Here is a 23,541-nt window from a genome sequence, read left to right as displayed (position 1 = left end):
TGCGAAACAAGCGCTGCAAAACTTTCTTTGAAATACTACAAAGTTGCATAGAGGCCTGACAAACAGAGTTTACTATTCTCTTAGAGCGCAGCTCTTAGGCGCCCGTTTCCGGCCTGAGCGGCGTTGCCGTCGCCGTCGGCGTAACCAAGGTCACTCCAAGATCACGTGACCCCCAAGGTCACCCCAAGGTCACGTGACCCCCAAGGCCGCGTAACCCCTCCCCAAGGTCACGTGGCTCCCCAAGTCACGTGACCCCCCCGAGGTCACGTGACCCCCCTCTCTCGAGGACACGTGGCTCCCCCTCCCCGAGGTCACGTGACCCCCCCCCCCCCCCCGAAGTCACGTGACACCCCCCGAAGTCACGTGACCCCCTCCCCCCGTCGGCGTCGGCGTAACCGCGAATAACCCTCGTAACCCTCGTGAGGGTTACGAGGGTTACTCTCATGCGGGTTACCCTCATGAGGATCACGAGGGCTACGAGGGTTACGAACCCTCGTAACCTTCACGAGGGTTACGAGGGTTAGTTGCCTTCAAAAGGGTTACCCTTACGAGGCTCACGAGAGTTACGAGAGTTACCCTCACGAGGGTAATGAGAGTTACCCTCACGAGGGTCACGAAAGTTACCCTCACGAGGGTCACGAGAGTTACCCTCACGAGGGTCACGATGGTTACCCAGGTCACGTGACCCCCCTCCCAAGGTCACGTGACCCCCTCCCCCCGAGGTCACGTGACCACCGTTGACGCCATCCCCACTAATGACGTCATCTGTGACGTCACTGATGACGTCACCGGCATCCGCATCGTCATCGCCATCATCACTGATGACGTCATTAGTGACGTCACCGATGACGTCACCGGCATCCGCATTGGCATCCTCTTCATCACTGATGACGTCATCAGTGACGTCACTAATGACGTCACCGGCATCCGTATCGTTATCGTCATCATCACTGACGTCATCAGTAACGTCACTGATGACGTCATCGGCATCGTCACGTGACACCCATGGTCACGTGACCCCCACAAGGTCACGTGACCCCCAACGTCACTTAACCCACCCCCCAGTGCCCTTCCCTCCTCCTCAGGAGCTGCGCTCTAATTCGACGTTACAGGGATTTGTAAACGGCTTTCATTTTTTTTCCGGATTGTTCCTCTTACAACTATTTTCTTGTTATCAACATCTTGGTCTAGTATTTCTGTTCCTGATTATTGTGCACTAAAATTATCGCATTTTTCCTCATGTTCAGCCAAATCCAAATTTGCAGCCTTATTCCTCATGTTTCTTTTATGTTCTATTAACCCGTCATTGATACACCATGAAGTTTGCCCGACTTCCTTAAAACCGCAAGCTAAAGGTATTTTATGGAGTAGTCCATTTTTGCACAAGACCGACTTCTCGCCGCGAACTTTTTTGCGTCCACTCAAAACAGTTTGACATTGCGTGAGTCTACTCTTCAGAATGTAATAAAAATGAGCATGCCAACGCAAAAAAAAAGTAAACGAGTGGACGTAGAAGACTCACAAACAGAACGCCGACTGGAGACCCTCAATTTCTTAGAACAAAATACAATACAAGAAAAAAAAAAGAAGAAACACGGAAATAGAATTTGTTCGCCTTGTGTCTTTCATGTTTTTTTATATATGATTATCATGTACCGACTCGCCCTACTTCGCACATTGCTATGTGTCTCAAATTCTTCAAGTACATCTCTGTATGCCCTGCCTGCGACTTCTTAAGTGATGTTGCTTCGATCTGTTATACTGAATTGTTTACTATCCAGGAAAGGTCGGAACACTAAACATGACACTGAGGTATGATTAAAGCGGATAGAAAATTTATAACCGATCGAATATACTTATGCCAGGCTTTATTGTGTTGGTTTATGACTACACACGTTCCCCTCAAATGCGTGGTGAGGGAGGAGGGGGAAGTTTATGAGGCCGATAAAAATTAGTAGTGAATTGTCATTCCAAAATTGGGTAATTATTGCTAATTGCATCGTCGTGTGCTTAGTTTATGATGACGCTTATATAACATAAAAAAGCAATTTCTGCAAAAATGTGAATTTTTGTCAAATTATAAGACACTAGAAGTGGTGTTGCTGATTTCAACGAAGGTTCACAAGAAGGAAGCAGGCAGTTCACGAAATTACGCCGATGGCAACTAACACTTCCCCAAAAAGTCAGTTTTTTTATATTTTTTATTGCGGTCACGTAAATTGATTTTGCCCTCTAAGAAGGCCACCACATAAAAGCCTTCCAACAGGTTATTTAGAGGTTTCCTTTTATATAAAGTTGGCTCACCGAAAACAACCTGACACGGGCTACCTACCTAGATGCTATGGACACGAACGTTAAACCACAGACTACGCAAATACATTGCCTCCACATTTAAGGCACATACTTAAACTTCTAGGCCGTCAATAAATTTTTTAAAGTGGCTAACCAATTACCCAGGTTTTTAGGACGAATATCCCGAAAGCCTACTTTGATGGCAGCAATTTAACGTTATCTATATAGATGTTATTAAATACACACATATCGTCAAAGTAGTATGAGATGGAATACACTGGAGTAAAAAATGGCAGAGTTATTGGAACTTGCGCACATTCATGTGGAATGGAGTAATGACGCTAAGCAAAGGTGACGGGTCATGGTCATCCAGAACTAGCGCTCATGGCAAGATCAATCTATGGCGGTACTTGGGTGACACGGAATACCCACCAGCTTGTAACCAAGACGACATTCTCGCCCTTAATATTGAATGTATGTACCACCAGCAAACCCATAGATGCGTTGCCCAGATGCTCATCGGTGGAGAACAATGGAAAGTAATGAACCCCTTCATAGAAAGGTCATCGGAAGGCTGTTGGGAATTTCGAGAATTCTGACATCGGAGGTGCGCGAGAATTATTGATGCAAATAAAAACTTTGACGCAAACCCATGCCCAAAGCAAATAATACCCCTGTTACACGGGCACATTTAACCGCGGTTAACTCAGCTTAACTGCTGTTGCGCGGCACCACAGATACCGCACTATACTCTCGGACAGCTATTCCAAAAGAAGTGAAGAGCGCGCGTGCACTGCTTTGATGGGTGCTCAAGATGCTCGAGCGCACGTTCGCCCATAGCTTTGACTGCATAGCCGCAGAATGTTGTCGGCAAGTATTGTGCGCTAGCTGTGGCTTATCGTAACCGCAGTTAAGTGTGCCCGTGTAACAAGGGTATAAATGTCAGTGGAAGCCAATCACATTTAAAGGCGAAATGATAAAGCTTGGCGGCAGGAAATTAATGCTTTATTACGAACGTTGGGATCAAAATATGAGCAGCAGTATTCCCCTGTTCAAACCATCAGCGTAAATGCAGTATTTTAATAATCAGGAAGAACGCTCACCTATCGCTGAATAAACTTTCTCATCGTTCTATTTTTATTCACGCCCCCTCGGTATAGGAGATCGTTCAGAAGATTAGAGATTAGATCAGTATCACAATAGATGGATTTTACTAAGCGTCCCACGTGTGCGTTACACAACCATAACTGCATTTCTGAAGACGCCTGCGGCAGCACACACGACGGTCATGCCGTCTCGTGCTCTGCGCGCCCAGAGGTCCAGCGAGGTTCCCCCGCGAGCACAAAGACTGAATTTTCATCAATGCTTATCGGCAACGGTGTCGTAACCAAATTGGATGGTGAAATCAGTCTTGGGCTTCCGCACATCACTTCCCTACTACTAAGTGACGCGTGCAAAGGAGGGAACCAGAGTGATATGCCCAGCATTGAAGACACCATCTATTCGGTAGTTCAGAAGTTTCAGATCTACCGAATGGAAGTGGAATGGATGATTTTATCGCAATATTAAGAACCAGTTCTACACTTCCTACGGTAATATATATTCAAAGACTTCGGGAAACGTAGGTTGTATAGCAGTTCCTTTGAAATGGTTTTAAATGTAATTTCTAACTGAAACAGACAAGAGGGCGAGGAATCTGCAGCTTCTTTCAATATTCGAAGGCAATTTCGTACCAGACTGCCTCTAAGAATATATTTAGAAACAAACGATGTAGTGACTTTTCTGTTGCCTCTCTTCCAAGTATAAATCCCGCAAATTAGAGATCATTTTCCCATAGTCCCATATCTTTAGTTCTTTTTTTATTTGCCAAGCTTTTGCAATTTTGTCTGCGCCCGATATTGAAGGTAATATTAGCCGCTACTTGGCAAGCCACTACTTTTTAAAGATTACCCTACCCCTCAGTTTAATATATAGTCAATACAAACATTAATATTGCAACAAACCATGCCCTAAATTTATATTTCACGGCAATGAACTAACATTATTCTTGGAAAATTTGCAACCCATTTAATGAAGTAAGTAGTGGTGCATGTTGTTTTTTTAGCCTGGCTCAAGGCGACTTGTAACTCGAAATTGACGCCTCTAGAATCCTTGATCTCGGATGTTACACTACTTTAAAATGAAGGGGCAAAAAAATGTATAAATATGTATCGGGCTTAATGTATGCTGGTTTGTTGTAATCATTATCGTTTATTATCAACTAGGTCAACATGCGCTATGAGGACACGTCAGTTCCAAAAACTCAGTTTCTGCTCACCTCCGTGCAAAAGGAACAGGTAGGTGTCGCTTTCACAATATTGTTTTTGCTGATTTCTTGCCCCAGCCGTAAGCGTGAAAAGTAATAGAATATATTGAAAAGCATTCGTCTGCGCACGGTCACTAAACACTTTAATATGTGTTTCTCTCTCTCTAGGGTTTTGCGAAAACATTTGTGGAAACGGAAATTGGCTGGCTTGTGGCCAACAGAACCTATGCAGCCGCAAACGAAACCTATCAGCACCTTCTTCAAAAGTACGGAAGAAGTCCCGCAGATATTACGGTTGCTGTGACAGGGTAAGCATGAAAATTGTTCAAAAATAAACAATAAAACATGCGATGAAATAGCGCAAGGTTCGAAAATATGGACCTCTTAATAGATTTAGTAAATATATCTTTGAAAGTCCCTAGAGATGTTCATTTAAAGTTAGATGGATCTACATAAAACACATTATATATTGTAATGCTAATTTTAGAAATTAATATATACGACAAAATACAGGACTAGCTACGCGTCTCCCTTCAGGCAAGCTTAAGTAAAATGAGTACAATCAAAAGAAGCGCACAATAAGAACAACGGCCATGAGGTTGACACTAAAATAGTAGGGAGTTTTAGCATAGCACAACCCTATATAAGGTTTGTGTACAGAAGGAAATAGCATCGTCGCCACTGCATCCACCGTGCCAAAAACCTGTTTTCGTTTTTTTTTTTTTTTTTGATGCCCACGCTTTGTTTTGAAAGAAAAAAAAAACTTGTTTGCTGAAATTTGCGTTAAAACGCATTTCCGTCGCCGTCTCGAGGCATGAAGAAGTGGCTCTCAGAACCGTGGCCGAGTTGTGAGCATCGTTTGACGCGTCCTCGGACATTGCAATTTTTCGATACAGAACCACGTATCTTTCCTACGTGAAAGCAATAAACGTTCCAGACAGTGTTTAAACACCCCACCAATAAGAGTAACGATCACCGGCAGGTTGCTGCACACGACGTGTAAACTCCTCTCGGCGAAGGTCGGCACAGGACCGCTCGTATATAACATTACTGGTCGGCCGCCGTGTCGCATTTTGATATCAAACAAATATAAACTTTTATTCAGAACCAAACCGCATTTTATATGGTACTGTATTTCTTGTGTCAATCGATAGCGGGGACTACATCTTTGTATCATTGCATGTTACAAGCGCGAGATTCTTGGGTTTTGGTTTGTTGCGGAAAAACGATATTCTAAAATTCTATTGATCAACGTGCAATAACGTCAAAGCCATATTTAGCGCGACCGATTGTTGAAACTGGGTAGTTGACTACGAAACTTCCAAATAATAAATTCTAAAAGTGCCTCAAGCGTTAAGATGATTCAAAATCACAACATGGTGATACAGTCTAAACTAGAAACATACCCAATTCTTAATGGTAAAATTGTGAAGAGCAAGGTACTAACCACAAATAATAAGGAAATAAACATACTGACGTTTTGAGGTCAGCTCGGCCCCTTGATCACAGGTGAGTGTTTTTGTCAATGTCGACGTATTTCGTAGAGCCCATTGTTCTCTTGAAGGGGTTCTTGTTTCCTCGTGTTTGTTGCTGACGACGTACAGCTCGATGCACCATGCATGGCACATCGTAAACCGAACATGTAGGCGCTTGGAAGTGTCCTAGCTGATTGGTTGATGTTTTCGTTGGTGTTTTGAAGGTGCCGAGGCTCTGAGAGCAGGTGTCTTCGCTATCTTTTTTGTGTGTGTCACAAGTATGGCTGTTTTCGAATGCAATAGCCTGACCTGTCTTCGCAACGTGTTTTGGCAGCGCATTACCCTGCACATCTTTCTTTTTTACGTAATATTGATGCTGGGGTAGGCGCTCCGGGAAGTTTCTTGTTTTCCCAACGTATGATGCGGGCCGTTGCTGTATCATTCGTTGGGTGACTGCTTCCAATTAAAACAGATAGAAATTATGAAATTTCAACGGTTAGTCACATTTCTGTCACTCTGCATGCCAAATACAATAATTGAATGTATTTGCCTTGTATAAAAGGAGATGACCCTTCCGAATTATAATCTTTGTGTCAATAACTAAGCCAACAGGGCTTGAAAACTTTAGAAACCGATGTTCAAACATAACTTTCATAGACCGAAGCTGATCTTACAAAAAAACATTAACGCTGTGTCTAAATGTACGTCGGATGTACCCGGCCGGAACGAGGAGTCTAAAGGTACGTCGGACTTAGCCGGAACGACGAGTCTAAATGTACATCGTACGTGCCCAGAACGTAAAGTTTAAAGATACGTTGAACATATTGTAAGCAGCCCTAATCTGTACAAGAAATTAAACTTCGGAATTAAAAACAGCGCGAAAAGACGAGAACCAGACGAAAAGAAGTAACACAAACGCAGTGCTGAACTCAACTTCAGCAACCCCAAGGTTCCCATACAGGCGCGCGCCGCCACTACACACGCCATCTATCGGCCGCCGTCGCGCCGGCGCCCGTAACTCAATGGACCAAAGCGATCTTTTTTATAGAAAAAAAAAACAAAAAACTAATCACTCAATCGCTTTACACTTTTGTTTCACTTTTTATTACGTTGCCCTCAGCCTGCACGAAAAATGTTGTGGCCGTAGGTTTATATTAAGTCTCGCCGAAATGCAATCAAAGTTTTACTCATTGGTTCCTATGGCGAACCGCAGAAAAATCGTACGTCTTTTCAACATTCAATGCAAACCCCAAGAGAACCACACCACCAATTTAGTTGCATTTTGCTATATATATAGCCAATGTGTCTAGCTATATGGAAACACTTTTTTTTATTTTCAAATTACTTAATTTTAAAGTGGTTCCCCGGGACTTTAGATATCAAAAAGAAGCCACAGTTGGTGAGGAAACTCGATAATTCACTGACATTCTTGAGTTCCTAAATACATCTTAGCAACATATGTAATGTATACCTAAACGGCAACTACACTGAATATTTTCTTAAATTATAAACACAAACCCTAAATGCAGTTTTTTTTTTGTTCTCATAGCGTAATTAGCACGAATACATTATGCTTAAAGTGCTGAATAATTAAGGAAACAAAACGTTTTTTCATCCGAACTATCCTTTAAAAAGTGCCAGCATTCCATTTCTCGAGCTATTATACTTCAAGGATGGTATTAAAGCTAAAAATGCCAAAATGAGTGTGCGTGGTCCAGACATCCTGGCAAACGCGACATGAAGAGTATCACTCGTGGCGACATTGAGCACGCTGTTACTGTTAATTAACCAATCTTATGCAGATTTGCTACGCGTACGCCCGAGAGATTTTGAAGCGGTCCAGTATTCCTTAAATCATCACAACCTCAGACGTCAACATCAGGCAAAAACAGGGCGAGTCCCAGAAATTTGAGCATACGCGCCGTCAATTATACCATTACTGGCGACAGTCGGCAGTCGCAGTCTAGAATTCATTAGAATGAATCTCCTCTAGGTCAATGACGCATATGTACGAGTGCTTTTGAAGCGGCCCAGAATTCATTTAGGTATCGCTCTCCAAAGGTTGCCTCAGACGTCAAAATCAGTCAGAAAGGGGGCGTTTCTCACACATTTAGACATACGCGCCGTCAATTGTACTGTCAATTGCGACATTTAGCAGACTATATTTTGTTATAATGAATGTCCTCTAGGTCTATGACGCATAAGTCCGAGTGATTTCGAAGCGGCCCACAATTTATTTAGTTATCGCTCTCAAAAAGTTGCCTCAGACGTCAAAATCAGCTAAAAAGGGGGCGTCCCAAAAATTTGGGCATACGCGCCCTCAATTGGATCATCAATGGCGAAACTCAGCAGTTTCTAATGCATTATAATGAATCTCCTCTAGGTTTATGACGACTTTGCCCAAGTGCTTTTGAAATGGCCAAGAGTTTATTTAGTTATCGCTCTTTAAGCGTTGACTCAGACGTCAAAATAAGCCAAAAAGGGGGCGTTTCCCACAAATTTTGGCATGCGCGCCTTGAATTGGACCATCAATGGCGACAATCAGCAGTCTATAATTCATTATAATGAATATCCTCTAGGTCTATGACGCCTTTGCCCGATTGCTTGTGAACCGGCCCAGAATTTATTTAGTTATCGCTCTCGAAAGGTTGCCTCAGACGTCAAGATCAGTCAAAAAGGGGGCGTTTGACACATATTTGGGCATACACGGCGTCAATTGTACCATCAATGGCGACACTCAGCAGTCTATAATTCATTATAATTAATGTTCTCTTGGTTTATGACGCCTTTGCCCGAGTGCTTGTGAAGCGGCCTAGAGTTTATTTAGTTATCGCTCTCCAGAAGTTGCCTCAGACGTCAAGATCAGTCAAAAAGGGGGCGTTTGATAGAAATTTGGGCATTCGCGCCGTCAATCGTGCTATCAATGGCGACACTCAGCAGTATATAATTATTTTTTTTACGCATATGCCCGAGGGCTTTTGAAGCGGCTCAGTATTTATTCAGTTATCGCTCTCCAAAGGTGGACTCAGACGGGAGAGGCCATTTTGAGCCCACGACACTAGAGTACAGTGAACTAGAATAGGAGTAGTGGAAAAATAACCGGCCTCCAGGTGAGGCGCTTCGTGTAGAACCTACCAGGTAGCGCTGCTGCTCGATTCCGGAGCACTCCTGGTAACGAAAGTCGCGCCAAGCGTAGCTGTTTTTTGTCTTTGCGGTTCAGTAGTGTGGCCTGTGTATTCTTTATGGGAGTTCACGACTGTGAAATATTGTTTAAAGCTTACTTCCACAATGTTGTGAAAACTGGGGTAACCAGTCTTGCATGCTGGCGCGTAGCGTGCGCATCCGTTTTCTTTCTCTTCGTTTTCATTGCTTAGCGAGAAGACTGGAACCTTTGTAACCACAATGCCAAGCATTTGACATTGACGAAAACAAATTGCGAAAACGACCATAGACACCACAGAAACCATCTGAGAACGTACGCGACGCCATATCCCATGTTACAGTAGCCATGTCCTCCGGATTTCGACAACCGCGCCACTCGCGACAGATTAAACTACTGGATTCACGCTTCCGATGGGGCGCCGCCGACACCTTTTCCACTAACCCTTTGTTCTAGTTCCCTGTAACAAGAGCGCCAGCGTTACAACACGCAACTCGAGAACGCTGCGAGAGCAGCGCGCTTGCCTTTGGAGCGCACGTCACAAAAACACACGACCGGTTGGTTGATTGATTGTCCGAAAACGAAGCTTTATTGCACGGAAACACTTAAACACACACAGCCACTTGACGATCGGCTGGGTGAAGGAGCCGCGATTGAATGTTATTTCGAATGGTGAAGCTATGTTCTTTAGGAAGTTAGTTCCTACTCAACCATAACCACATTTTCGGAGTTCCAAGTTTGCGAAGCACTGCTCAACAACGCAACGCTAGACTGTTTTCCTCTACCATACAAACTTTTAATGTAGAGGAAAGTCATCAGTGGGGCCACTAAATTGAGCGCGTCGATGTTGTATTGGCGCTGACAGTGTACACAAATACGTTATAAGAGTGTGTCACACACCGCTAACAAATACATGCGTCCCGCAAGCTCAATAATGAGCGGCCGCATCGACGTCAGCCCTGAGCCGGCTCTGTCATTCGTGCCTTGTTTTTTCATGACAGCATCTCCGTCGCAGTTCTAGCCAATGTCGCGATCGCCGGGGTACAGTACAAGCCGGCCGTGTAGTTTCCGCGTCTTTTTTGTTTGCGCGAGCGCTTGCTGCAGCCAAAAGCACAACCGTCTACCATAGCTCCGCTGCAGACCGTGGTCGTCTCAACCACCAGCATGGTTGACACCGGCGTGCGACGTCATTCTGTGACGCAGGTGGAACAAATGTGTACAATGGTTTGTTTTAGGCTACATCAAGCAGTGTGAAGGGTCTAGGATATTTAGGTGCTCGAAATATTCGGTGTGCGTAGTTGCGTGTCTTCACCCTTATTAGAAAAGCCATCACAGATACACTCATGGCAGTCCGGAAAGTCGAAGTCCTTCTGTCGCATTCCAATTATTGCTCGGAGCCTTTATGCTTGGCTGTAGGTATGGGTTAGGTTAGCTCGCACCTCACGCGTCATCCGAAGAACCAACGATTCCGCCAAAGCATTTTAGGATGCACAGTTTACGCCACCTCAGCCTATCGGATATCAATGATACATTACAATAGACTTGAGTAGCTCTTGCTGTGCTACAACTTAGAAGCAAAAGTAGAGAATTGAAAAAAAAAGATTATCTTCATCTCCTTCATTAAAAACCACCTTTGCGAGAGCACGGTTATCGTCTCATCTCATATGTTGCGCTGTAGTACAGCATGGCGACACCACTCACTCAGATACTTTGGAGTTACCAGCGCATCGTAAAACCTCGTTGTCATCGGTGGCTTCCTGAACAAGGTGGCGGCATGACAGTAATATATTATATTACGCCTACATTGCACTCTTTGCAACAGCAGTCTAATATTTCATTATCGACAAGCAAGCTGCACCTGCAAAAATGAAATGTAATATGAAGATAATGCCCATAATTTTAGTAATCAGTAATTTGTAATGTGATATAATTAAATTTTAGCGATTTTTAAGAAAGGAATCGGTAGTGTAAAATAATTAGTATTGGAAAGTGCTTTTGCCATCTTTCGCCTTGAAAGCTCAAGACTCTAGTACAGTCGCCCCGACTGTACTAGAGTGATTAACCATTTCGAGAAGAGATATTAAGTTGAAAAAAATTAACTGTATATTGTAAGGACACTCCTAAAATTTGACGGGGTGATCTTGTACTTTAAGCTTTTGCTTACGGAACGGTGGAGCTCTAGTCACCGGTGTGGCCACGTGCAGTAAAACGTCTAAACGCGGCACTAGTCACTAGTAGGATCACAATACGCAAAACAATAGTGCAAGGAACCGAAAAAAGGCTCTGCTTCGTATTATGGATTTTCGCAGATCCTAATTTTTTATTTTTCAGTCAAATTTCAGAATAAAAACTGCAGTTTGGCAGCCCCCAGCACTGTTCATTCCAACGTGTGTCCCATATAGGCAACAACACCGGGTGGGTCGGGGTAGAAGCACCGGACATGTTCAAGTACGCACGCTGGCACAAGTTCACGTCCCGTAAACACTCCTTGTAAGACACGCCGCCTCTTCTTCAAGTACCCGGGGTCTAGCGAAAAGGCCAGATTTGCTATAGGGAAGCCTAATACATTCTGTAGTATCTATAGTATTTTCCGGACTATAGCCGCGGACTATGCATGCTTAAAAGTAGAAAATTCAGCCGATGCGGACTACCTGCATGTGCGGACTATAAAATGCTTTTTTTTTCTAGATCCTTCACTGTGACAATCGTGAAAGATATTATGAGTAACAGACTATACTAATGTTGATTCACGTATGTATGATGAAGCTTCATGGTGAGCTAATCCTATAGGCATTTGTGAAGATCTGCTTTCTATGATGCTTTTTACGTTCGGACTATGTGCTAAGTGCGGGCTTCGCACTGGGTGCCGATTATGTACCGGGTGCGGAATATCTACCCTATTGGAAAAACTAGCAAAGATATCTAGCTGGGCAAGCTGGTTTAGCTGGTTTTTAAGATGGTTCGAGCTGGTTCGAGCTGGTTCGAGCGGGTTCGAGCTGGTTCGAGCTGGTCTAGGTAATAATCAAGCTGGTTCAAGCCGGTTCAAGCTGGTTCAAGCTGGTTCAAGCTGGCTCAAGCTGGTTCGAGCTGGTACTGCAGCTGGGCAAGCTGGTTCGAGCTTGCACTGAAGCTGGTTCAAGCTTGGCAAGCTGGTTCAAGCTGGTTCGAGCTGGCACTGCAGACGGGCAAGCTGGTACTTGAGCTGGTTCAAGCTGGTCGTGCTGGTTCAAGCTGGTTCTAAATCTGGCCCAAGCTGGTTCAAGCTGGTCTTTCTGGGAGCGCGCACGCCAAGGTCGGCGAGAGCTTGTCGAACTGGCATTGCCGGGAGCGGGCGCGCCAAGGTCGGCTGGGGTGGGGACGATGCCACGTCCTGTTCTTTGCCCTCTCGTTTTTGGTGGACGACCAGGCGCTTCACGCACGCTGCGAGCTTCCTATGTGTGCGAGAAAAGAGAGAGAGTGAGTGGTAGGAGAGGAGAATTTGAGACACGTTTGGCTATCTTGGGCACATTTTCGAAGGGACGGCTGTGTGCGCCTTGTTTGACGACTACTTGAGCGGCGGTGCAAGCGAAGCGGGATTTAAGGAGGCAGCCAGCGGCAGTCCGTTCAGGGCGGGAAGAAGTCGGATGCCCCGACTGAGGCGTCGTTTCGTGTCTTCGAACATCTGTGTGCTCGTGAATGACGGTGGTGCCGAGGAGTATCGCCAATGCCATCCAAGCCAACACGGATTTCCTCGCCTCTGCCGACTACGCAAGAGGATGCTTCGCCCCCATTACGGGCGGGATCCAGGTTCGCTTCTCTCATCCGTGTAGTATTTTTTTATTGTTATTGCTCGTTTTTGGAGTGTGTCTAGTATTTTCCGTGTTGAGATAAGCAATCTAGTTTGAATAGCATTGTTTGTTTTGCACCGAGAACTGCTATCTGCCCGCCGGTTAGTACTGTGTCAGCACAGTGGATGTGTAGCATCTGAGCTCATGTGAGCAGACCGCGAATACGAAAATAATAAATTAGATGCCGAGCTGGTTTTTCTGGAGCGTTTGGCTTGTTTATCCTGTGTATTAATTTAAACTGGTTAAATTGGTGGGGAAGTGCACCAGACTAACCAGCATGGGCAGTTCAACCAGCATGGCCCAGCATTTGCCCAGCATTCACCCAGCGCGACCCAGCATCCAACCAGCTCGACCAGCACGGCAAGCTAGGCATGCTGGAGCAATAACCCAGCATGAAGCTCGGATGCTGGGACCAGCATGAAGCTGGGATGCTGGGACCAGCTTGTGCTGGGACCAGCATGGCAAGCTGGGCATGCTGGAGCAATGACCCAGCATGAAGCTGAGATGGTGGGACCAGCTTGTGCTGGTTTTTTCAATAGGGTAAGCAAATACTTTTATTTTTGACGCAAAATATTTCCCTGCGGACTAGACACCGGGTGCGGACTATAGTACGAATAATACGGTACTTCTTTCAAACTCCACGGTTTCTAAACGATGGCTCTTGGCTTATGCCCAACCTCACATGGCCTTGGGTCAATGTACATGGACGGCAGAAGTAATCAAATGCTCGGAGTAGCCAAGCAGCCTATAAATATGCTTATTCCAAAACAAAACAAAAATTCAGAGACAAGACCGAGAGACTAGGCTCTGAAACGCTGCGAAAGTAAGAGTTGGGATTCGGGTGCTTCTCTGGTATCGCCGAAGGAAACGGGTCGCTTTGCCCCCCGCCGCAAATCGCCCATTTTGCGCATAGCTTGGCTTCTCCGGCCCCGAGATGCAGCAACAAAAGGAGTACCCTCGCCGTCAAGTTAAGAGTGGGAGAGAAGGAAATGGGAAGTGTCGCGAGGGAAACTTTTTCCCTGGTTGAAAAATATTCTGCAGGTCGGTCTTTGAGCGCGGCTTGGTGGCAAGTTTTGAAACTAGCCCGAATGTCTCGGAATCTCGGCCTCGCATTACAAAATTAAGGTTCGGAGACATGCAAAATCTGCTCACCATTAAGGCTGAGCGTCTGAATCGTCGCTTGTTTCTCTTCACCTTATCTTTGCACGATTTATCCACACTTTTAGTTTTGTGTCCACCTTTACGTGCCGGCAGCACACCACCTTTTGGGTCTCCAGCACTCGGCTTCGTCATCAGTTGGTAAAGGGCGGCACATAACGGCTCTTGCGCTACCGAGCAGGCGCGTTAGAATAAGAACACAACTAAGTCATTGTGTTCTCTGTTTTTGTTTCGTCGTCGTTTGTTCGACTCCGTCGTCTTACTCGCAAGCGCGCCTCCTTCTTTTGTCTCTTTGCGAACTTCAGGCCATTTGTTCAGGAGTTCAGAACTTTATAGTTCACCATGCGTGCGAAAGGGACTTTGCGCACAGTGAAGTTAGAGCAAACGGTGATCACGTACGCAAAACGACAGCGGGAACCACGGCACTGCAGAACTTCTGCAATACCTTGTTATACGGTGGAGAAGACAGCGGGAGTATGCATTCAAGGGCGCCGCGACCCGTGAAAAGTGTACCAGACCGCGCATTAATGCAAAAGTTGACATCCGGAACTTGAGAAGAAAATCCGTGAGTTTGTATAGAGCTAACTGGACGGGGCCACCGAGGACTCGCCGAGTCGTAGTGAGAGCAACTTTTACCGTGGTGCGGGGTGAGAATTGATATCGAGCAGGCGGATTCTCTCCGGGGTTGGTTGTATTTATTCTCTGGCATTCATCTGATGAATTTCTTATAATCAATTGATATTTTTTGCACAAATATTGTAATTTCGGAGCATTCCACGAATGTAAACACTCGCACTCCCCTCCCCTCCTTTAACACGGTGGGTGTGAAAAGAAAAAAAGTGCTTAAAAGGGACTAATTGCGGTAGCAATGAGGAATAAAGATGGAATGAAAAATGCCAGGCGCGTCTCAGTAATGCACGTTATGGACCGCTGTGATACGACCCTTCCCCATCGTGGCTACGTCCGACGCATCTCCGGGTACGTCCGACGTACCTTTATTCTTCTCGTTCTGAATACGTCCGACGTACCTTTAGACTCCTCGTTCCGGGTACGTCCGACGTACCTTTAGACACAGCGAAACACTAATGGGATGTTGTATACCGGAAGTATTTCCAAGAACATAAATATCTCGATTATAAATCCTTCGATTGACAGACGTGCTGCGCTGCGAAGTTCTACAGAACAAACGCGTGATCAAACGTGTGAAAGCATCGGGCTTTCATGTTCTCCCATCACCGCCTCTTGCTCGCATACATCACTTCATCGTATTCATTGCTGATGCAAGATGCAGGGCACGCATTCTGACGTACGCCTTCACACACGGCTTGTCAGCACCTGTCTTGATTTTCCTATTCGGAAGGATGGCACCGCGGGAGGCCACAGCAAGGCGCTGCTGCAAAATACTACGCTCCGAGAGTTGAAGGCCCAACATCAGGAACATTTGCGAAGCCTTTTTATCACCAACCCGAGCCAAGCTGATGCACAACTACTTCATCGATATAGCGGAGAGGCAGGGCGACAGACAGTGGACTGCACGTATAAACAACATGCCGAAAACGAAAAAGAGAATGAAGGACGAAAAAGATAGGTTCGTCAACATGACCGATCTAATTATCCCAGACAACGTCTCGAAAACATTATAAAAAGGACTCTAAACATGCAGCAGAGCCTAAGGCCAAAACTGTTGACCTGATCGGTGTGGTGCATGACGTTGCAAGGAAGGTTTCCGAAGAAGATAGAAACGCGTGCATAGCTGCCGGCATCAGAGCAGTTTCCAACAAATTAAAAACAGCCAGGCAACCAGGCGTGAACACCAACCACACGGTACGTTAGATTAGAAGAAACAACTGCAGCCTCCTGCCAGCTGACAGGACAGGACAGTTCGTCATCTTAGAACAGGAAATGTACAAAAACAAAGCCAAAGAATCCATGCTAAAAAACTTCGAGGAACGAAAAGACATCAACGAAAGGTGTATGAAAAAAGCCAGAGTACAAATGGCTAGACAGTGTGAAGAACTAGGCATCACCAAGATAGCTAAGAAAGTAAAGGGCAGCCGTCAGCTATGCCTAAACCCATTCTTTGCAGTCAAAACGCACTAAGAAGGCAGTCCATTCCGGGTAATAGTAGAAGACAAAGGCACATGGCAGCACGTGATTGCAAGAGAACTACAGAAACTCTTGTCACTTCTAGAAATTGATGATCCGTTCCTGGTACGCAACTCAGATGAGGTGGTGGAATTCCTGAATGGAACACAACCCATCAAGATGTCAAAGGCATGTTCTACAACGTGCCACGATTGAAAAGGTTTACTCCGACTTAACATAACAAATTAATAACAAAAGGTACAAACGTTTCGCCACCTATGCAGATGGCATCTTCAGTGTACGTATACTGAAGATGCCACCTGAAGATGCCACCATACGTATACTGAAGATGCCACCTGCATAGGTGGCGAAACGTCTGTACCTTTTGTTATTAATTTGTTATGTTAAGTCGGAGTAAACCTTTTCAATCATGAATTCACCCGGCTTTTGGAACATTTTTGCACAATGTGCCACAGCAAGGAGCCTTAGAGGCAGTGGAAGAGTGCATGGACGTCTAAAAGCAGAGTGGGATCAGCACATCAGATTTCCTCTACCTCCCCGCACATACTTAAGCTCCCTGCACGTCATTTATGAAGGAAGTGTTTACACGCAAAAATAGTGCATTTGCATAGGTACGTGCATAGCACCAGCCTTATGCGACATATTCGTTGCAAGAGGCGACAGAGATCTAGTGCCCTTTTTCCAGAAGATCGGAGTTACAACGTGCTTTAGACAGGTGGACGATTTTCTGGTATGTTTCCCAATGAACAAAATGACAGACCTCGTGTGCGAAAAGGTCAAGCAGAAGTTCAAGAAAGTGCACAGAGGCCTAGAATTCACATTTTAACCACCGGAGACACGCAGGCTGCAATTCTTAGAGATCGAAATGGCATTTGGAAAAAGCATACATGCTGGATGTACAAGACTAGAGGGGCAAAAGGCATTCTGCCGTACGACTCGGGGCACACTAAGTTGGGGAAGAGGAGCGTCGACTCTGGGTGCGTATGGCAGGCCATAAAGAAATTTCGTCACAACAGAATGTCAGAAGGCCTACAAAGGCAAATCATCCGACTACAAGCAAGCGGCTACCCAGAACTCCTGCTAGTCGCTGGGATAGAAAAATGCATATTGACACCAAGAGGCAATCATAAAACCGAGGAAAAAGACCCGGTCAAAATACCACTGGTAGTGAAACCATACATTTATAAATTTTCGCACCGACTGAAAAAGATCGCCGAAACGCACGTGGTCAAAGTGACCCTATCCGCCCCCTTTAAGCTAAAAGGCTGTGCAAAAAGGTTAACAAAGAGGAAGGCGACACATCGGGTCAATCGTCGTGTCGGGTAAAGCACAGAAGCAAGTTCGTAGAATGCGTAGAAGGGGTCGTCTACAAAATACCATCGACGTGCGGAAACTCATACATCGGGCAGACTGGGAGAGGGTTAAATGACAGACTTAGAGAACGCAAATATATCCATGTGGGCAATTGCAATCACCTGGCATCTTAGCAGCGCATTGCTCAAGATGCAGCAGCGAACCGCTATTTTGAAATACATCAGTCATGGACTGTACGAAAAATAGAAACAAGCGCGAAATCATAGAAGCCTTCCACATGCCATCAGGGATGCACGGCACGTGTGTCAGTGTTCCATCCATTGCACTGAACGAAGAGGAAATTGAACTGCTGAGACACTACACAGAATAACGAGGTGGACACAAGCACCAGCTTCAAGGTCCCCTCTCACACCACAAAAACCGAACGTTTATCAGAAAAGGGGAAACCACCACAAAAATCGGAAGTCCACACATCTTCATGAACACATTTATCATTATTTCATAGCTTTCGTTCTTTTCCAAACTCTCGCATGGGGAAGCTCATGCATTGAAAAGGAGAAAAAAGAAAAGAATAAACAGTTGTTAGTCTGCGCCCATTCGTGTTCGTTGTGTTTCTTCTCTTCTCCAAGTAAATCATCCTTTTCCTTTCAATTTTTCGTCACGCGTTTGTTCTGTAGAACTTAGCAGCGCAGCACGTCTATCAATGTACAACCAACTACGCCAAACCCAAGTGGAAGCTTTATAAATCCTTCCTATAAAAATATAAATTATCAGCAATTTGGAACGCTACAGAACAATTGCTATTCTACCTGTCTTAACTCATATTAAGAAATGAGTACAAATTACGTTGACTAGCTTCTGGGGCGTATATCCTTCATTAAATAATAACCAATATGGGTTCCGAGAACAAGAAAGTACTATTACACTAATACAAAGTTATTCAGCTTACGTTAGCGAATCACTGCACAACAATAAGATTGCGCTAGCACTGTTTATACACTATTGAAGGCTTCCGATAATATTTACCATTTTCTAATGCAAGATAAGCTTGATAAATTAGGCTTCAGAGGCCCGTCCTATAAGTTTTTAGGACTATTTTAAGGATAGGTTGCGAGTAGGTAAAAAAATGAATAATCTAAGCAGTACAGATAAGGTGGAGCGCGGTGTACATCGGGAAGCACTATGAGGCCCACATTATTTATTATTCACGTAAATGATTTAGGAATTTTGCCATTCCAGTCTAAGATATATGAGTATGTCAATGGTACCGTGTTAGCTTTACCGTGCGATAATTATGATGAGGAAATTTATGTCTTCTAAGAAGATATAAATATATTAATGGAATGGCTAAACTCAAATGCCCTATCAAAACATTTAAAAGTAAACATTTGACAGAGATCTGTCTGGTTGGGAGTAATTAATATTAAAAAAATTCAAACACCAACCAAGCCCTTCTGTAGGGACCCAACGTTTCAAGGCCAATTCGGCCTCTTCTTCAGGGGCGACTACGGCTATGGCCGTTGAGGAGCAGTGTCCTTTTCTTTTTCTTCTACGGCGTGTGTCCTTTTCTTTTTCATCTATGGCGTGTGTCTGGTCTTCTTCTTCTACGGCTCTGCCTTTTTCAATAATGTGACGAAGCCCATTCACATAGGCGGATGGTAAAGCCCCTAGAGATCTGTTGATGTTCTGTGGCGTTGTTTGAATGTGCCATGATTCAGGGAACAGTCTTTTTCGAGGATTTGTCTCAACGTCAACGATGCATGCGTTGTCGAAGTCAATGCGATGGTCCTTGACGTCGCAGTGCTCAGCGACCGCGCTACGCTCGTGATCGAACTTGCGCACGTCGTTTTTATGTTGACGGATTCTCTCTCTAAAGTTCTTCGTTCCGCCGATGTATGAGGCCGCGCAAACCTCGCACGGAATCTTATATACAAAGCCTTGGGCCCTTTCTTTACCAGGGCGATCTTTTGGGCGTGGCATGAGTCGTCCAAGAGTAGACACAGGTTTGTGCGCTAGTTGGATACCCTCTTTCGCAAGCACACGTGCCAGTGCCTCGCTTGTTCCGTTGATGTAGGGAACGCTGATGCGGGAGGTTGGGCGGAAATTCGCACTTAACTGTTGCTGCACGTGTCGTTGGTTTCGGCCTACACGGCGGGCAACGCGATGGATGAAGCTGCTCGTGTAGCCGTTTTTCTTAAGGTCAGCAATGACGGTTCGTTCCTCCTTTCTTTTGTCCTCTTCTGATGAGCAGATGGTCTTTGCCCTGGTTAACGGTGTCCTGACCACCGACGCCTTATGATTGGCTGGGTGGTTGGATTGAAACTGGAGGTAGCGTCCAGTGTGCGTCGGTTTTCGGTATACAGAGAATTTTAGCTGTTCCTTTTGCCGTTTTACTAGCACGTCCAGGAAAGGTAAGGTGCCGTCCTTTTCGCGCTCCACAGTGAACTGGACGGCAGGCTCGATGGTGTTGAGATGCGCGAGGAATTTGTCCTCTTCAGATTTTGCCAGGACGCAGAAGCAGTCATCTACATACCGCAAGAAAATCTTGGGTGGTGTAGATAATGACTGCAGTGCCTTCTGTTCGATAGCTTCCATGCAGAGGTTTCCCTTACAGAAATGTCATATCTGGACTTATATTAAAAAATACAGATATGGATATATAAGGAATTGGGCAGATATGGCCAGATATGTATACTCAGGCCATATCTGGACTGATAAAGCCATATCTGCCCAATTCCTTATATACCCATATCTGCCCAATTCCTTATATAACCATATCTGCCCAATTCCTTATATGCGATATATGGACTGCTTTATATGATCCCGGGTTTGGGCCTGGGAAATATGGTATCCACCCCATAAAAAGCAATTTTCATGTGATGCTCCTTCTAGCATCACATGAAAATTATTGCCATGGGGCAGGTACCATACTTTCCAGGTCCAGACATGGGATCATATAATGCATTTCTATGAATATCCAGATAATATACATTTTACTGCTATCCCACACTGCCAAACGCGTGTTTACGTAGATATATCTACAGAATAGGCCACTGACCAGTCCTTATTGGTCTGGTTCGGAAACTGTCATTCCGACAAATATGTATGCTACAAATATAGAATGCAGGCGATCGCTAGCTCGGAAAGATTGTAACGTATTATTCGACGTCGGAAAGTAAACAGCCCTTTGATGTGATTGGTTGTCGAAGGAGCAGACGAAGAATATGGTTTGCAAAAAAAGTTTTATTTATAAAAGCGCCAAAACTTTAAACAAGTACTTCCCCCATTCAAGAAAAAAATGATAAGAAACGAAACTTTAATATAGCACGGACAAACATCAAAATGGACTAAAATGTAATAGCACAAAGACACCTATTAAAATAAAACAAAAGGAAGGCAACAATTAAGCTGTAAACTATACGAAAGTTTCAAAGTCGTTGATTCCTACTCACAGAGTCACAGTCCTGATTCAACTCTCCGGTCGAGCACAGCAGTTTTGACAAGGGCTTGCTTGGTAGCCTCGTCGTTGAAGTCCTTTCTTCGACCGTGTGATGTTCAAAGCCCCCAGTCGCTCCTCGCTGGCGTTGTTTTTCCGTTTGGTCGCCAAATCTTCCCGTGTGATAAACACGTCACACATGCACATAGACAACGTTGTTTGCCGCGGAAGCAATACAAGATGAAAAGGCTATTACTGCTCCTTGAACACGACGAGGTCACCACTGTTTCCCGGACTAGGAAATGACGAGGGCATCATATCTTTAACTAAAACATCATAAAAATAAAAAAAATAAAATAATGAACACATAAGAAACAAAAACAAAAGGACTAAATCATGAGAAAAAAAATGAAATAACGAACACAGAAGTAAAAAGAATAAAAACACGACGGACTAGCCTCATTTGTTCAGTTAACAATGACGTTTAATTCTGATAAAAAAATATTCCTGCTGCGCTAAAGATCACCAATATGGTGTGTAAACTAGGCCACCTTGAGCAAAGCAGGAATATTTGTGATCATAATCAAATATTATTGCGAACTCAAAGTATGGCTGCCTGCGTAAGTCCTTCGTATTACTATTCTTCTGAATTCCGTGTTCATTATTGTGGCTGTTTGGGACCAGGCGGAAGTTGGTGGTGCTTTTTCCATTCTGGTCTTAGTTCGAACAGCTTCCCACCCATAGAAAAACCCACTAGCTTCTCTACATAACCCCACACCTAAAAAAAAAAAAAAAAAATGTGTGTATGTTTATACAGTCAGAAGTTAGCTTGCCTCAGTGGGCGTCTGCTGTCTCAGCTGTAGAGTAGTTTAACCAGCGCGGTACAACCGCTAGCCTGGGGTCTTTAACGCGCACCACGCAGTAGTGATACACAACCGCACGCCGGTACGATGCTCATCCAGATAGAAACGGGCAGGGGCGGGGATCCACTCCTTTTCCTTGCTTCCCTTGAGGCACTGACAAATAAAAATCAAAGGGTGGGTCAATTGTGTTAACGCAATATGCTTCAAACACGTAGCATGAGTGCTAGCAAGATATTCGCTGCCTTGAATCTAGATAAGCTTGTAAATTTACATGCTAAATAACAAGTAACTTAAAGGCTGAAATATATTTCGGTGGAACTACAAAAACCGAAGACTATCTCTGCAAATATAGTGCTATCTAGTATACCATAATTGAGTAGAATCGGATTACAGCGTTCCCCTCACAAAGACGGGAGCAAAACAAGTATAGACTCTGCCGTGCCACTACAACAGAAACAATGGTATTGTGATCTCGTGGAGATCAGAGTTCGAAAAAATTGTGACAGGCTTTGGCATGACAAATATGCCAATGTCATTATTCATTTTTGCATATTCTACGGTGACAGTGCAGGGAAACAATCACACACCAGATGCTCAGAAAGACAAGCACACGCGCTGAACGTATAACTCTTGTGTATTCGACTAATATAGATACCAAAAACTGGCGAGACACTACCTTAATTGAGGACATGCATGTACATTTCCCTAGAAGCTTGTAATTAATACTTCAAAGCCTCAAAAAAAAAAAAAAACACCAGTAGGAAGAGAAAAAATGCTTCACCATATAAAGCAGCCTGCGTGTTTCTGGAGGTGTGAAATTCGTTACACGTACGTTGGATCATATGAAACACGCGTACTGCAAATGATCTTTAGAGCTCGACATTTCGCGAGGAATAAATGCCAGCGTCAAAAATTATTTTGCGGGCACAAATTCTTGCGATCGGAAGTGGTATGCTATGCATTAATCACCACGGGGTAAATTCATCGAGGCACCAATTTTTGGCAATTTTTTAACTGCGAAGATGAAGGCGTCTGCAGACTACTGGGGCGGCGAAAGCTACGGACTTGCTCGATCAATCAATCGCTGTTTTTGTCGGGTCCAGCTCTCAGCAGGCAAGTACGAAGAGTGGCATCGGCGATGGAGGGGCACCGCGCTCTTCCAGACATTCTAGCTGATCAGTAAACAATACGGCGGAGGGAGGAAATCAACCCCTCCCACCCCCAATCCGTCTCCCAAAGAGTTCCGCCGCAACTGATCGACCTTAACCGCTCATTCACAGCGGATCCGCGTTCGCAAAGCGGTTGCGAACGCGGTTGCATAAAGATCCAGTACAATTGCACGCGCACGCGATAATATCAAGTGCGCGTGCGTTTGCAACCGCTTTGCGAACGCGGATCCGCTTCCAGTGTGAATGAGCGGTAAGCGAGTAGACAGCCTCTGCATCGAGGAAAAAAGAAAAACAGCCTCGCGTAACACCATCCGCGCACAATTAGTAATACTCGTAAAAGCAAGCAATCTACAGACAATAACAAGCCTTTTGAACGCAGGAAATAATCTAGCCCAAACGAACAAAACACGAACTTACTTCGATCCTGTGCCATGAT

General features: G+C 44.8%; 1 protein-coding gene across 1 annotated transcript in view; it reads left to right on the top strand.

Moving 5' to 3' along the window:
* Window positions 1–23,541, top strand: part of LOC115310331 (disintegrin and metalloproteinase domain-containing protein 17-like) — a 260,003-nt gene that overhangs the window by 83,383 nt on the left and 153,079 nt on the right. Inside the window, exons 7-8 of the mRNA XM_040210410.1 lie at window positions 4,557–4,628; window positions 4,766–4,905. Of these exons, the coding sequence (XP_040066344.1) occupies window positions 4,557–4,628; window positions 4,766–4,905 (212 nt within the window). The remainder of the gene's footprint in view (window positions 1–4,556; window positions 4,629–4,765; window positions 4,906–23,541) is intronic.

The sequence above is a fragment of the Ixodes scapularis genome, unplaced genomic scaffold (genome assembly GCF_016920785.2).
Source record: "Ixodes scapularis isolate PalLabHiFi unplaced genomic scaffold, ASM1692078v2 PGA_scaffold4__175_contigs__length_147842914, whole genome shotgun sequence".
In the NCBI taxonomy this organism is placed as follows: domain Eukaryota; kingdom Metazoa; phylum Arthropoda; class Arachnida; order Ixodida; family Ixodidae; genus Ixodes; species Ixodes scapularis.
The sequence above is the reverse complement of the archived record's forward strand: the minus strand, read 5'-3'. Positions and strand labels throughout refer to the sequence as shown.